The sequence below is a fragment of the Psammomys obesus genome, unplaced genomic scaffold (assembly GCF_907164565.1).
Source record: "Psammomys obesus unplaced genomic scaffold, mPsaObe1.curated_primary_1811, whole genome shotgun sequence".
In the NCBI taxonomy this organism is placed as follows: domain Eukaryota; kingdom Metazoa; phylum Chordata; class Mammalia; order Rodentia; family Muridae; genus Psammomys; species Psammomys obesus.
The window spans coordinates 4291191-4305576 of NW_026596155.1; the positions used below are offsets into that span (position 1 = coordinate 4291191).

General features: G+C 45.1%; 1 protein-coding gene across 2 annotated transcripts in view; it reads left to right on the forward strand.

The window, feature by feature from the left end:
* Positions 1–14050, forward strand: part of Tmem150c (transmembrane protein 150C) — a 60382-nt gene extending 46332 nt beyond the window's left edge. For both annotated transcript variants that reach the window (XM_055594615.1, XM_055594614.1), the window contains exons 6-8: positions 5696–5823; positions 8139–8316; positions 11865–14050. In XM_055594615.1, coding sequence (XP_055450590.1) covers positions 5696–5823; positions 8139–8316; positions 11865–12073 — 515 coding nt within the window. In that variant the 3' untranslated portion in view covers positions 12074–14050. The remainder of the gene's footprint in view (positions 1–5695; positions 5824–8138; positions 8317–11864) is intronic.
* The last annotated feature ends 336 nt before the right edge of the window (positions 14051–14386 follow it).

The window sequence follows — 14386 nt, forward strand, 5'->3', positions numbered from 1 at the left end:
ACCACTTGCATGTCTGGTACCATGGAGGTTAGAGGAAGGCACCAGATGCCCTGGAACTGGAGTTTCTGACAGCTGTGAGCCACAGTGTGGGTGCTGGGAATCAAGCCCAGGTCTGCTGCAAGAGCAGCAAGTGCTCTCAACCTCACCATTCTCTCTAGCACCTATGCATATTAAAAAAAAAAAAAAAAAAAAAGTTTGTTTAGGAAAGGGAAGACCTGTAGAACACACTGGAAGAGTGTTGGTCCAGAACACAGCGTGGGCAGACAAAAGCTCAACCCCTGAGAAACTCTCATGAAGAGCACCCTCAGAGAGGCACTCTGAAGAGGGCTTCTCTGCAGTTAAAAGACGTCTCCCTGGAGCTACATGTAGTTTTGACGACACCTTTTCCTGCCCCAGCTATGACCTAACCTGGAAGTGTCTGCCCCAGAACCACCAGAAGGTCATGATGTTGGGTCATGGGGTCCTTAAAGCAGCATTTCCTTTCTGCCCTTGACCATGAGGGTTTCGTGTCTCAGACGGTCACAGTATTTAAGGTCACAACACTCAGCGGAAAGTACTTGTGTGTGACCAGGTTGGCCTTCCCAGCCTTTAGCCTCAGAACTGGCAGCTTTATATCCCTTCTTCCATCTCTTGACACCTGCCTGCTCTCCTAAAAGCACCCAGGCCAGGTGTGGTGGCACACGCCTTTACAGGTTCAGGCGGGACACTGGTAGACCTCAGGCATGTGTGAAGGCAGAGGCAGGTGGATATCTGAATTTGAGGTCAGCCTTGTCTACATGGTGAGTTCCCAGGCTAGCCTGGGCTACATAGATAGCCCCTGTCTGTAAGCAAGTAAATAAATAAGCAAGTAAATAAATAAGTAACCCAGTAAACCCATTCATACAGTGGCCTAAGTGGCTACTGACGAATGCTTGCAGCTCACAGAGCACAAAGCCCCAAGAGTGAAGTTGAATTGCAGGCCTGCGGCTTTCCACGGCTTTCCTCTGCTTTCACAGCACACAGGCCTACAGGCTGACAGCCTCGGCACGAGCACCCCTAGGGCCCAACGCAGACATTAGCAGCCCTGACTTCTACTCCAGACCCATGGCTGAGCGCTTTCTAAACACTGCCTCACTTCATCCCAATACACGGGAGCCTGCCTTCCTGCAAAGGCCGTCCTCCACCAGGCTGTAAAGAAGCCAACCAACACGCTGGAAGCGACACGTTATTTCCTTTGTATTCTAGGCGCAAATTGATATTTCCCAGTCGTCTCGGGTGTGGGATCTGAAAACGGACAGTTTGCACGCTTGGCGCGAGTCAGGTAGTCACGAAGCTTGTGATTAGCTAATTATAAAAGCATCCGCAGAAGCAAGCAGTGCAAGAGACGCCCCTCTTCCCGCCGACATCCATCAACACCTCATTCTCCCTGATCCACCAAGAAACGATTAGGTATCACCAGCTTTCCCTGGAAGGTCTGGCAGCAGCCGGTGCTGTCTTTATTATCTTTCATCATGTTTGGTGCCATCTGGTAGGTGCAAGACTGATTAAGATCAGTGTTCGGTGAGAGCAACGCAGCGGTTCCCGATTTGTCAATGCTGAAAATGGAGAAGAACCCATTTTTTTTTTACTACAGGTTCTTGCTGCACAGGGTGGCTACTTTCTTCTCCTCGTGCCGGACCCTGACTGTAGACCTCTGACTGTCACGTTACACTCCCCATCTACCTTTAAAAATAACTGTCACTGCTTTTGACAGCCATATATACTGTAATTTATGGTCCAAAAAAGACCCCACGTGGCATTTATTAAAATTAGTTAGCAAAGATCCTTTATTTATTTATTTTTTTTTTGACAGACTAATCAAAGATTAAATGCTCAGTTATTTTCTTCACCGAATTAGCCGTAGTCTTCATCCTAAATGTACACTTCCGTCTCTGCCGGGGGAAAGGACCTAAGACAAATGTGTTAAAAAGAGCATTACCCCTCGCCCTGGGGAGGGTATGAGGCTAAATAAAGCTAATAGCTAAATGATTTCGGTCACCCACCTCACGGCAGCCGCTTCCCTCCTTGAGCCAAAATACAATGGCTGCCTTGCTTTCCCACAGCCATAAACAGGAGCCATCAATACATAAATGGTAAAATTAACAAAACAAAATAGAAGTTGGCCAGGTGCCAGCTTAGGACTATGATAGGGAGATGTTATTCTGCGTTTCTGAGTCGAAAACTCCCATCGGTCTTTACACCTTTCATTTTTAACAGTCAGCTACGTTTGCATTTGTGTTCTCTTAAAACCTAGAGGAAAATTAGATGGGCGGCCCCACATAACAACAGTGTAACCTGAAAGTAGCAGATGGGTAGGTTAAAAGTTTTTTCTCTAAAGCTATTAATAAAGATCAAAATCTATGGTATTGCATCTCATGGGGGGGGGGGCAGTAGTGCGTACATGTCTCAACATGTGTGTGGAGGTCAGAGGACAATGTTCAAAAGTTAGTGCTCAATCCCCGTGTCCTGGGGATTGAACTCAGGGTGTCAGTGTTGGTAGCAAGTGTATTTACCAAGCCATGTCACTGCCCCCAAATCAATAAATTTTTAATGAAACTTAAAAGTGTATTTATCAATCTGTTAGGGGATGGAGGGTTGGCACAGCTATTAAGAGCACTGGCTGGTGGCTCACAACTTTCCAGCCCCCGGACACCTGGCGTCCTCTTCTGTGCCCTGCAGGTACTATATATATATATGTGTGTGGCACACATACTTGCAGGCGAAACACATAAAAATGATAATTTTTTAAGTGTTAAGGTATATCTGAGTAGGCCAGCATTTGTAATATGAAGATACCTCTGAAATTGTCATATTTCCCAGAAGTTACTGTCAAGAAGTTATAACTTGATCACTATTTGCTTGAAAATTGACTTTTTTTAACAGATGGATTTACCAGAGACAGATTAAAGTTCATAAATTCTTCTAAAGCCAAATCTCCGTTATTTCCATCTTTCTAAAGCTTCAACTAGAATCTGTCTTATCTCTTCTGAGCTGATTAGTGAGTTGGTGGCTGAAAAGGGCAAAGCCTGGTGTTTAGAATACAACTGTCAAAACTGGGTCAAATTATTCTATTCAGATAGGTTTCTGCTCGTGATAAAGCGACTTCTCACCTATATTCCAAATAGGAAGACACTGCTTCCAGGAGCTGAACACACCCATGTCCCCAGGCAAGACATACATAGTGCTTAAAAGGGCTCAGAACCCCTCCACAGGGCCGGGAGGAGCACACTGTCGTAGAGGAGCATTTTGGGGTCTGTGTTGTCAGTCAGTGTTCTAACACAATATGCCCCATGATGTCAAATGCCCAGCAGGGAGTTCCCAGACAAAGAGTTTTTACTAGTTGTCTTTAAAAGAGATCAGATGTGCTGTGTTTGTGTTTGCCATGACATCACACAGTGTTGACCAGCAAGTGTCCCCATAGGGTCTGGTGCTGAGCCTCAGTCCTGACCTGAGGTTGCTTCATCAGCTCCACTGTAACCAACCCTCTCCCAAATTCCTCCTCCTGTTCCCATCCTAAAAACTAATACAGCCTCCTGCTTTTCCCCACTCCCGTAGGATGCGGTGTCATTAACATGACTTTGACCTAACTCCAGGGACACTGGTTGTGGTGAGAGCCGCTGTCAACTTAGTTTTTCTCTGATCAGTCATAGGGCCTTGGCCGGAACGTGTACCAGAAGCTATGTCAAGGTGAATAATTTACAGTTTTGTAGATCAGGCTTTATCCTGATTACAAAATCCAGATCCGAAGCAAGTTTTATTCCCCTTGGCCAGTCAGAGGTACACTCGGTTACAAATGAGCGCTGGATGACAGCGTGGCACAGTGAAGCCTAGCAGCTTGGGAAGTGCAATCGTGTAGATGGCTTCTCTCTCTTAACGGCCGGAGAGATGAGGGTCCAGAGTCCAGGTTAAATTCTTAGTAAATAATTTCTAGTTAATTTGCTATATTAATAGGGTAATTTTGTCTTTCCTTCTGAAATATAATATCAAAATAGTCATAGGAAGTTGTTAGTGCATTCCCTTATACGTACTTATGATTTAAATTAATTGCCAATCATCTTTAATAATTTATAGACTAAGTTTACATGTACATATATACACATATGCATATGTACATCTCCGCAATAAGCAGTAATAAAAGGTGATTTTTAGGTTAGTGGTTTGAATGTGGACTGTCCCCAAGGCGTCTATCAGAAGTAGGTTTTCTTTTCTTCTTTTTTTCTTTATTATTTATTTAATCACTTTACAGTCAGATAGAAGCCCCCTTCCTCCTCTTCTCCCAGTCCCACTCTTACACTCCCGCAAATTCTCCCTTCCATGGGCACCAACCTGGCACATCAAGTCACAACAGGACTAAGTGCATTCTTTCCCACTGAGGCCAGACAAGGCAGCCTAGCTAGGGGAAAGGGATCCAAAGGCAGGCAAAAGAGTCAGAGACAGCCCCTACTCCAATTGTTAGGGGACCCTGAAGTGGGGTTTGTTGATATGCCATGGCTGTTTGATATCCATGGGAGGCCTGCCCTTTCTGAAGAACAGAGAAGGAATGAATTTGGGGGAGGGGGAAGACTGGGAGGAAAGGAAGGAGGGGATATTGTGGCCAAGATGTAAAGACAGATAGATAGATAGATAGATGGATGGATGTAGGGTTTGAACTCTAACTTCCCCCCCATTCTACCTTTATATTCTCAATTCACCTTTTTTAAAGTATCCTTTTAAAATGAGTGATTAATATCATTTGAAAGAATTCAGTTTTAGTGAACGTGGTTATTCCAGATGTAGTTACCTTGTCCTCTCTCCTGTGTCTTCCCCCCTCTCTGCTCTAACACTGCTCTAAGCTGAAGATGACTGATCAGGGAATCCTGAGTTCTATATGTTCTCTGCCCCTGTCTCCTCTGTGTACTGCCTCTGCTGTACTCTCCCAACCCTGGCTTTCCTTGCCGACAGCTTGTGAAAACTCTTAGAAGGGTCCTGTTAGCAATGCTGTCATCCTGGCATCCCTGGAATTGTCACAGACAGCCCTGATGCTTCCTGTCCCCCTGTGAGACCCCAAAAATTAAGGATAGTAATGCAGCTGAAGAGTCTAAGCATTGAATGAAAAGTTTCTTTAAATACTGTCTGTCAAGAACTACGAGCAACTGAGGAATGCTAGGAAAAGTGGGAAAAGTCTTCCCCAGGGAAGAATACATGAATTTGTCATTTAGTGCCAAATAATCAGCCCTGAAAACATACATACAGGTAGCATTACACCGACCCATTGGGTTTGTTTATGTATTCAGGAATATGTATTGTATGTACATATACATACATATGTTTCTAACAACAATTAATGAAAAAAAAAGCCATGGAGTAGGTGTGTATAGGAGGTTTGGAGAGGAAAGGAAGGAGAAAGTGACATACTATAATCTCAAAAATAATCAAAGAAATAATGAAGAAAACTTGTCTGTGGCACATGTCTATAACTCCAGCATTCAGGAGGCTAAGGGAGGGGGTTACTGAGTAAGAGCCTGGACAACATACTGAGTGTCAAGCCATCCTTCTCAAAAACAAAAACAAAACAACAACAACAACAAAAAAGTAGTAAAACAATCTTGCTTTTTTTTTTTTTTTTTGGCACATTGTGGTTTTAGGCTTCTGCCTTAGTCTAGGCATACTTTAACTGTATGATTTGCTTCATTCCTAGCCCTCGTGGTCGCTGTTCTGCGCTTCATCCAGCTGAAACCAAAGGTTTTAAACCCGTGGCTGAATATTAGTGGTTTGGTGGCGCTGTGCCTGGCTTCCTTTGGAATGACCTTACTTGGTAATTTCCAGGTACTTCCTCTGGCTTTTTGGCCTCCCTCTCACACTGGTAAGATTATTCACGTCTAGATTATTGCGGCCTGAGGTATGGTCACCTTGTGACCCAGATGATTCTGAACCTCAGAAACAAGTAGACCCTTTGGTTCGGTATCATGCTTTCTCTGTGCCTGTTCCCATCAGACATGTGAGTGTTAATGGGAGACACAGATGGCATGGTGACTGGGGAAGTGGCTGAGACAGCTGTGTGTTTCCTAAAATGACTTCTATGCAGTGTGGCTCACACTTTTCTTCATTACAAATTGTATCCCAGGGTGCCTTTCTAGATAATTAAAAGCTGACCAGCCATATACGATGAAAGCACGCATTGCAGAATAACTAGTTCCCATGAAAGGTGGGATGGAAAGCCCAGACTTACCTTCCTAGAACTCAGAAGCCTGAGAGCACACCTGGAAGAGTAATTTCCCTCGCCAGTAAATACTGCCTTTTCCTCTTGTCCTGGGTGGCTTCATTTTTTCCATAGTTGGCTGATTTCCCTATTTCTATTTGTTGCACCTTGTAGTCCACCCTGCCCTGCTACAAACTTTCTCTTTGTGAGCAAATAAGAGCTAGATCCAGTCTTCCTGATCTGTTGGATGAACTCAAGACCCTCGGAGTTCTAGTGAACATTTACTCCTGTTCTTTCCAAAACATACCAGCGGGTTTTCTACAGCTCTTCCTCATTCTAAGCCTTACCCTTGATGATTCATTAAACCAGGATTGTTTATTCCTCAAGACTTCATCTTGGCACATAGCAAATAAGTGCTTTGTATGACCTGTTGTTGAGCAATCCTTTTCATACTAAGCTGGATAATCAGAAAGCTACATCCTTACAGTGTTATCGCATAGGGTAAAAACTGTCAAGGGCATTTCTGACGAGATTGCTGGGATCTTGGTGATGGCCTTCCCTCTCACCTGCCTGTCCTGCAGGTTTAGGCACAGCCTAAAGTACATGCCCATTCCCTCCACCAGAGCGTTGAGCTTTGAGACGTTGTGAGGTGCGTATTTCATTCGAAAGTCCTAGAAGAATCCCAGAAATGGGTTGCCTTGGAGAACGACAAAGTGTAAAGCTTTGAATGATATGTAGAACCCTTGCTGGAGTGTCTGTCAGTAGTGATTGGGGCACAAATTATCAGCCCTCTGGCATATGGGATAAGAAATGTTTCAATTACTGCCTCTTTTTATAAATTTGTAAAAGCCTGAACCATATGACTGTATTAGCTATTTTACAATCGGGTAAAATAGTGATAATAAATGAAATGGGTTGCATTCAACGCGAGAAATTGATTTTCTGGAAGTGAAATTTAACTTGGGAAATCATTATTTTAAATAAATATTTAAAATATACCTTTTGAATTATGAGGGGGAAAGTGGCCTCCTAGCAAAAAGGGCATTGGAGAGAGGGACCTACAACCAGAAACAATAGAAAAATTATAAGGGAAAGATATTATTGATTTGGTACAACACTTATGGCAACACTGTCAAACAGCAAAACACCTGAGGGCATTGTAAAGTTTTAAAATACTGTTTCACAGTGGTTTAAAAGCTGTCTCTTGGGCAGATTTCATTTTCCTGCAGGTACAGTTAAAATGCAGATAATTTCAAATGGAGATTCTAGGCACCCTCTGTAAAATAGCTGTGCCATGACTTGGAGAAGAGTCTCAGTCCTTGAACTCTGCAAAAGCCTTGAGTACGGATTTTCAACACAGTTGTTCTTTAATGGCCTGTGGAGCTGGCTAACACTCGGAGCTTGCAGTTTTCTTTATTGCTCTAGGAAAAACAAAACCCAGAGAATTCCTGTTAATGTTGAGTAGGATGAGTTACACAAAAGGGGCCAATTGTCCCAAGGGTATCACTGTGTGCCAGTCAAATGTTCCCATGCCAGAACTGGCAATTCTCAGAAAGTGTGCAGCCACGTCCCAAGCCTCATGCTTTGAGCTCGGGAAGCAGAGTCTGGGATGCGTGCCCATAGAAACCTGACATTTTCCTTTTTATGTAAACCTCCTGCTTTTTAATTTTCTTTCCTTAAAAGCTTTTTCTGGAAAATAAATTCAGGGAACTCATCCTTGCCTCCTGCAGGGTTTTCTAAACAAATGTTTTTGAGTTTAGGCAAACTACTTCTTTTCCTCCCTCTGTAGATTTTAACCACTTGAGAATCGACACAAGGAGGCTTAGAGAGAAGTCCAGTGTCTCATCTCTGTGGGCCCACAGTCGAGAAGTGCTTTGCCCTCGTATTCTCATAAGACTACACATTTCCAAATGAGCCTCCATATACCTTCTCTGTTCCCTAGCTCAAAAATGACGAAGAAATCCATAACGTGGGAACATCCTTGACCTTTGGGTTTGGCACATTGACCTGCTGGATACAGGCTGCATTGACACTCAAAGTCAATATCAAGAACGAGGGACGGAGAGTTGGAATTCCACGAGTCATCCTGTCGGCTGTCATTACGCTCTGTGTAGTCCTGTGTATCCTTTGAAGGCTCTTTGTCAGGGACAGTAGAGCAAGGTAAGTTTTATGTGTAGAAAATAAGGCTGGTGTCCTTCCTGGTGCGTAAAACTGTCAGATCAAAAGGCGTGAGACCAGAACGCCATAGTGAGCCCATCACTTTGAAAATGAATAGCCAGGGGCCAGAGTGAGAGATGGCTTGGTACTCAAGAGCACTGGCTGCTCTTGCTGAGGACTGGGGTTTGATTCCCACATCCACATGGTGGCTCACAGCTGTCTGTAACTCCAGATAGCGGGGATGCTATCTGAGGTCGCTGTAGCCTCCTCAGGTACTGAGCACACAAAAGGTACTCAGACATACATGCAGACAAAACAATCATACACAAAAAAATAAAAATAAATCTCTGGAGAACAAATAAATAAAAACACCCAGTAAGGTATGGTGGAGCATAGATGTAATCCCAGAACCTGGGGAGAAGGGGGGAAACAGCAAGATAATTGGGAGTTTACAATCATCCTTGGCTACACAGTGAGTGAGTTCAAGGCCACACTGGACTACATCAGACCCTGTCTCAAAAATAAAAGTAGTTTTTAAAAAACTGTCAGATCAGATTTTTATGCTAGAGAGAGATGGGGAACTAAAACTAAGGCAGGTTCGCTCTCTGAAGATTATTTCAGCCTACGGGAAAGGTTCTTGCATTCTGTCTCCAGTCATGTACTCCATTTATGAAAACCACGGTACAAAAAAAAAATCCAAGAGTGTTGTGATGTTTTTTCTATCTTAAAAAATTCATGACTTCAAGTCCTACTAGGGTTAGATTATTAATTAACCTTAAAGTGACCTTCAAGGAACAAATGTTTGTATCTTTCAGTGTTCTAAGTTTTTCTGGAAAACAAATCCAGGAACTAGGTTACCTACATGTGTGAGGTTTTCCAGAATAAATACGTGAAGCATCAGGGTGCTTTTCTTGCCTCAGATTTTGAACCAATGGAGAACAGACAAAGATAAGCTAGGTGAAAATCAGCCTTTATTCCTAGTAAACTGGGGGAGAATGGCCCAGGCCCCATCCACAGCCTGTTATCAACAAACAGAAGAAGAGAAAGGCAGAGTGGGCCTTACTCCCTCAGACCCCAGACAAGTCTAGAACTAGAGCCAGACTCGGTGACAGCACCAGTAGCCTGGCCCAGTACAAGTCACCAGTTCCCTCTGTGTCCCACTTTTCTGTTGCTATGATGAAATGCCATGACCAAAAGCAACTTAGAAGATGAGTGGACGCGGAGGGTTAGAGTCCATCACATTGGGGGAATGCATGGCCTCAGACGGGGGAAAGCCGATGGCTGGAGCTGGAAGCTGGCGGTCTGAATTTTCACTCATGCACAGGAAACAGAGAGAACGGGGAGGAGAGCAAAGCTATAAAAACCAGAGTCTGCACTCTGGTAACATTCTTCCTCCAGCAAGGCTCCAGCTTGCTGGAGTTCTGGAACTTTTCCAAACAGAGCCACCAACTGGGGATGGAGATTTCAAGTACATGAGCCTGTGGCTGGTATTTGTTATTAGAAACCCCACCCCACCCATCAGTTACCCAGAGCACAGAGCAAATGAAAAACAAAATCAGCCTTTATTCCTATTGAGCTGGGAAGAATGGCTCAGGCTCATCTACACCCTGTGGTAACCAGAATTTACTCACACAGGTTCTCCTCAGACGCCAGAAGTGGCCACGCACGGCTAACACTTGCACACCTCAGTCACAGTGATCCCCAGTGTTTGCTGAGCATCCTTAGGCATCATTCTCAGCAGTTGGAATGGTTCAATACTTTCGATCACAGGTTGAGATTCATAGGTAGGTTAGTATGTCCAGGATCACACGAATTGTAGCAATCTGATACAATATGATCAAAGAAACCAAAGCTGCCATCTCCCCAACAAGTTAACACAGGCCGGGTGACACTTTCTACCCTCAGTCAGAAGAATGTGCACGGACCTTCAGGGACTTTAGGGCTGACAGCTAATGTTCAGAACACAGTGTTCTGACTGTGTTGCATCTAAACACTCGGAAGCCCTGCTGTCTTAGGGTTTCTCTTGCTGTGTGTGACGAAACACCAGGACCAAAAAGCAAGTTGGGGAGGAAAGGGTTTATTTGCCTTACACTTCCACATCATTGCTCATCCCTGAAGGAAGTCAGCAGAACAGGAACTCAAACAAGACTGGAGGCAGGGGCTGATGCAGAGGCCATGGAGGGTGCTACTTTCTGGTTTGCTCAGCCTGCTTTCTCATAGAACCCAAGCCACCTGCCCAGGGATGGCTCCACCTACAGTGGGCTGGGCCTCCCTCATTGATCACTAACTGAGACAATGCCTTATAGCTGGAGCTCTTGGAGGCATTTCCTCAGCTGAGGCTCCTTCCTCTCTGCCGATTCTACTCATGTCAAGTTGACACAAACTCAGCCAGGACAGTTGCTTAGTATCTAGGTTTCTTGGATCCAGGCTCAGTTGAGAAACTAAAGATCGGCTGAAGACGTTTCATCTGTTTCTTTATTCTCCGAAAGCCCCTGAGGATTTTAGGTCTATTAAAGACAGAGCACAGATACAAGTTCTCAGATATGTCCAGGGAACTTTTTGCTCGTTTCTCAGCTCCTCTACCTCCCTATACATGGTCGTATGTGTGTGCACACACATATATGTATTACACAGATATTTTTTTGGTATGGGCATACATATATTTAAGAATAGGACTGTCACTTGATATTTTATTGGTGTTTGGGGATTATTTTGTTTAGATTTTTTTAATTTTTAATTTACTTTTACATATGTGACTGTTTTGCAAAATACAAAATATAATGTATTTTGATATTTACACCGCTTTACACCTTTTGTCCCTCCTTACTTTTGTGAACATTTTTTATCTTGAGACAGGTCCTCACATAGGCCAGCAGTGACCTCAGGCTCACTGTGTAAGTGAGCTTGGCCGTGAACTCTGGGTTCTCCTGCCTCTACTTCCCAAGAGCCGGTGTTCCATGCATACCCCACCACACTGGGCTCACGAAGGCCTTTTCGACTGCTTCTCTTCCTTTGGTTACATGTTTTATTTAACGTGCAACCAGGGATCCAGAGGGAGAAAAGCAGAGGAGTATTAGCATTGTGGGGCAGACGCTGGTACGTGGTGGTACTGAGATGTGAAACGTCCACAGAGCCACATCCCTTTTGCTACTCTCACATCTAGTCGGGCAGGTGTGGAGTTCAGTCGCATGGCCGAGGTGTTTGTGTAAACACAGCAATTCATGCCTTTGTAAGAATGACTTCAGGCAAGTTACCTGCTTGGCCTCAGTCTATCAACTATTTGTAAGCCTGTCAGTGACAACAGGATAACTGTTAGAGATTATCTGTGAAGACATCCAGAAACATGCCCAGCATGGCACACAGCTCAGGTTTGTTTAACAACACATGCAAATGTCAGCTCCCAGCTAGCCCTGTGACATGCCTATGAGGCGTGGCCATGGCTACCAGCGTTGCCAGTGATGGAGACTGACGTAATGATGTCTGATTACCTTCCTTGACCGCTGTGCCCCAGACTTCATCCTCATGGCCCAACGTATCCACATGTACGCAGCCAGGGTCCAGTGGGGCCTGGTCATGTGCTTCCTCTCGTACTTTGGCACCCTGGCTGTGGAGTTCCGGCACTACCGCTATGAGATTGTGTGTTCCGAGTACCAGGAGAACTTCCTGAGCTTCTCAGAAAGCCTGTCAGAAGCTTCTGAATATCAGACTGACCAGGTGTAACCCATCAGTCAGTTTGTCCTTGGGGGCTCGGTGGGTGTGACAACAGGGGAGGGGCCAGGAGGATACACTCACAGGACTTGACACATCACCTCATGACACATTCACACACACACAGACACATATTCTCGGCCACATTCGACAGAAGAGCTTTTCAGGGCAGAGTTATTTCTTTCATGAACAAGCACAAGCTCTCATGTGTGGAAATACATGCTGTCACACTGAAAACGTACCGCACGACAGAGCCACAAGCTTGTGCATGGTCCCCGCCCCGCCCCCGCCCTCCCAGAATGCCTTGCTCCTCTCACCCTCTTCACGTTGCAAACCTGGCATCTTCCTCCAGCAGAGCAAGGCGGGTGGAATGTAACACGAGAATGCTGCCAACTCCCTAAGTCGCCTCCAGGTCCAAAGGGCTTGGTATGAGCTTGAGGGGAAGTTGTGGCTCTGGTAACCGATATTCTTGAGTGGAGAACTGAGTGGCGTCTGGCTGGATGCGCGCTGTACTGAAGCTGTGACTGTGGCCTGTGAGAGGAATGGGCACAGCTTTCCCACCAGGCTGCCTTTACTATTATTCAGCAGTCGGCTTTGTGGACCCAGAGAAAGAACGTGCCGCAAAGAGTGAATGAGAAAGACCACCACCACTCAAGCATTTGGACTTGAGTCACTGCCTGAGGAAAAAAAATGTCCAAATGCGGATGCTCAGAGAGACAGTCTGCCGGGGGGTGGCATGAGGTACAATCGAGAGGGCGTGGTTCAGTTTTTGCTTCCACACTGTCCTGCACAGTTCCGGTTTTATAGCTCGTGGCTTGCCTTCTTTTTCAAATGCATCTCTCATGGATCTCTGGAGGCCTCGTGGACAAAGGTGTGGACCAAAGGCAAGAACCTTGCTTTGGTTTCACATATGAGAGGGGTGATACCTGCAGGCTTAATTTATGTTTGAAGAAAAAAAGAAAAAAGAAGGAAAAAAAAAGGATTCTTGAAGAAGCACAAAGAAATCTGCGCGGGGGGTGGGGTTTGGGTTGGGGAGGTATGAGGGTGGCCTGTGGGCTTTGAGGAAAGATGGGAAGTTAGCACTCTTGCTGCAAATCCAAGCCAGGGGAGACTTTCACATACATGTATTGCCCAAACTTTGTAGTTCAGGAACTTGGGGATTTCTCAAATCTGGAATTTATCGAAGCTATTTAAAGCATTGCTTTCCCCAAAACCACATTTGCACAAACAGCTGTTGGGTCTATCACCTGCTAAGAGCTCAGAAAGTGAGATCACAGATGCATGAGTTCAAGGCCAACAGAGTATGCTAAGTGCACAAGCAACCGCCATCCTACCCCACCCCCCACCCAACCAAGTGCACTGTTTCAGGAAATCCCCAAATTCACGGCCCGTGTGAATTTGGGATACCCCAGAATATAATGTGAAAGACGGTATTTTATAAATTCAACCCGACGCGTAGCATCCCAACGAGGGGTTCAAATGTTGCTTTATCTAAATCTGCACTCCCAGCACAGTGCCTCCCTCACAGCAGGTGCTCAGAAAAGTGTCCACTGAATAGACTGCTGGTTTCCGAGTGGAGGAAAGAAGTATCAAAGAGATTTCAGAGAGGAAAGACTGAGTGGAAGCTGTCTCGAGTGAGGAAGGACTCATCATGACTGAGCAAGAAAGGGAGCAAGAACTGTCAGTGGTGAGTGTGGGGAGGAGCCTCAAGCAGGGTGTCATCAAAAAGGCATCTCACTGTAAATAGTCCAGGGTGACATCCTTTAGTTCTGAAACTGCTTTGGGGTTCCTTTCTTTTCCATTTTTATATTTTAAAGACTTAATCAAAGGACAGTTTTATTTTACTGCACACACTCCAAGTGAAACAGCTTTTGGTGATGAACTTGTCTGCTTTCTTAAGAGTATATGTAACAGCACATCTTAACAGAATCAAGCAAAGACTGGCATTCTTCATTGGGATCTGGCCACTAAATAAAGGTGTTTTATGCAAACTCATGACTTTGTTTCTTACGCTAACAGTTCTTCATGGGTGCACACACATGACCACGTTTGCTGTTGGCAGCTTGCAGATCACTTTCGTTGTGACTGTTTTATTGTGAAGGCTACAACTCAGGATCAGTCCAATGAGGTGATTAGGTAGAGGAAGGCCAGACTCCTTTGTCCTCAGAGTGTCCCACTTGCCCAGCTTCCCAGTAGCAGGGTTGATGACAACACTCCATCCCCAGCTGCTCCTCCCACCTCCCAGAAGTGAGTGGGTTGGAGGTCTGAGCGCTCTGTCCTTGAGGTGCCCAGCCTCATCATGACCCTAACTCAGTATCATGAACT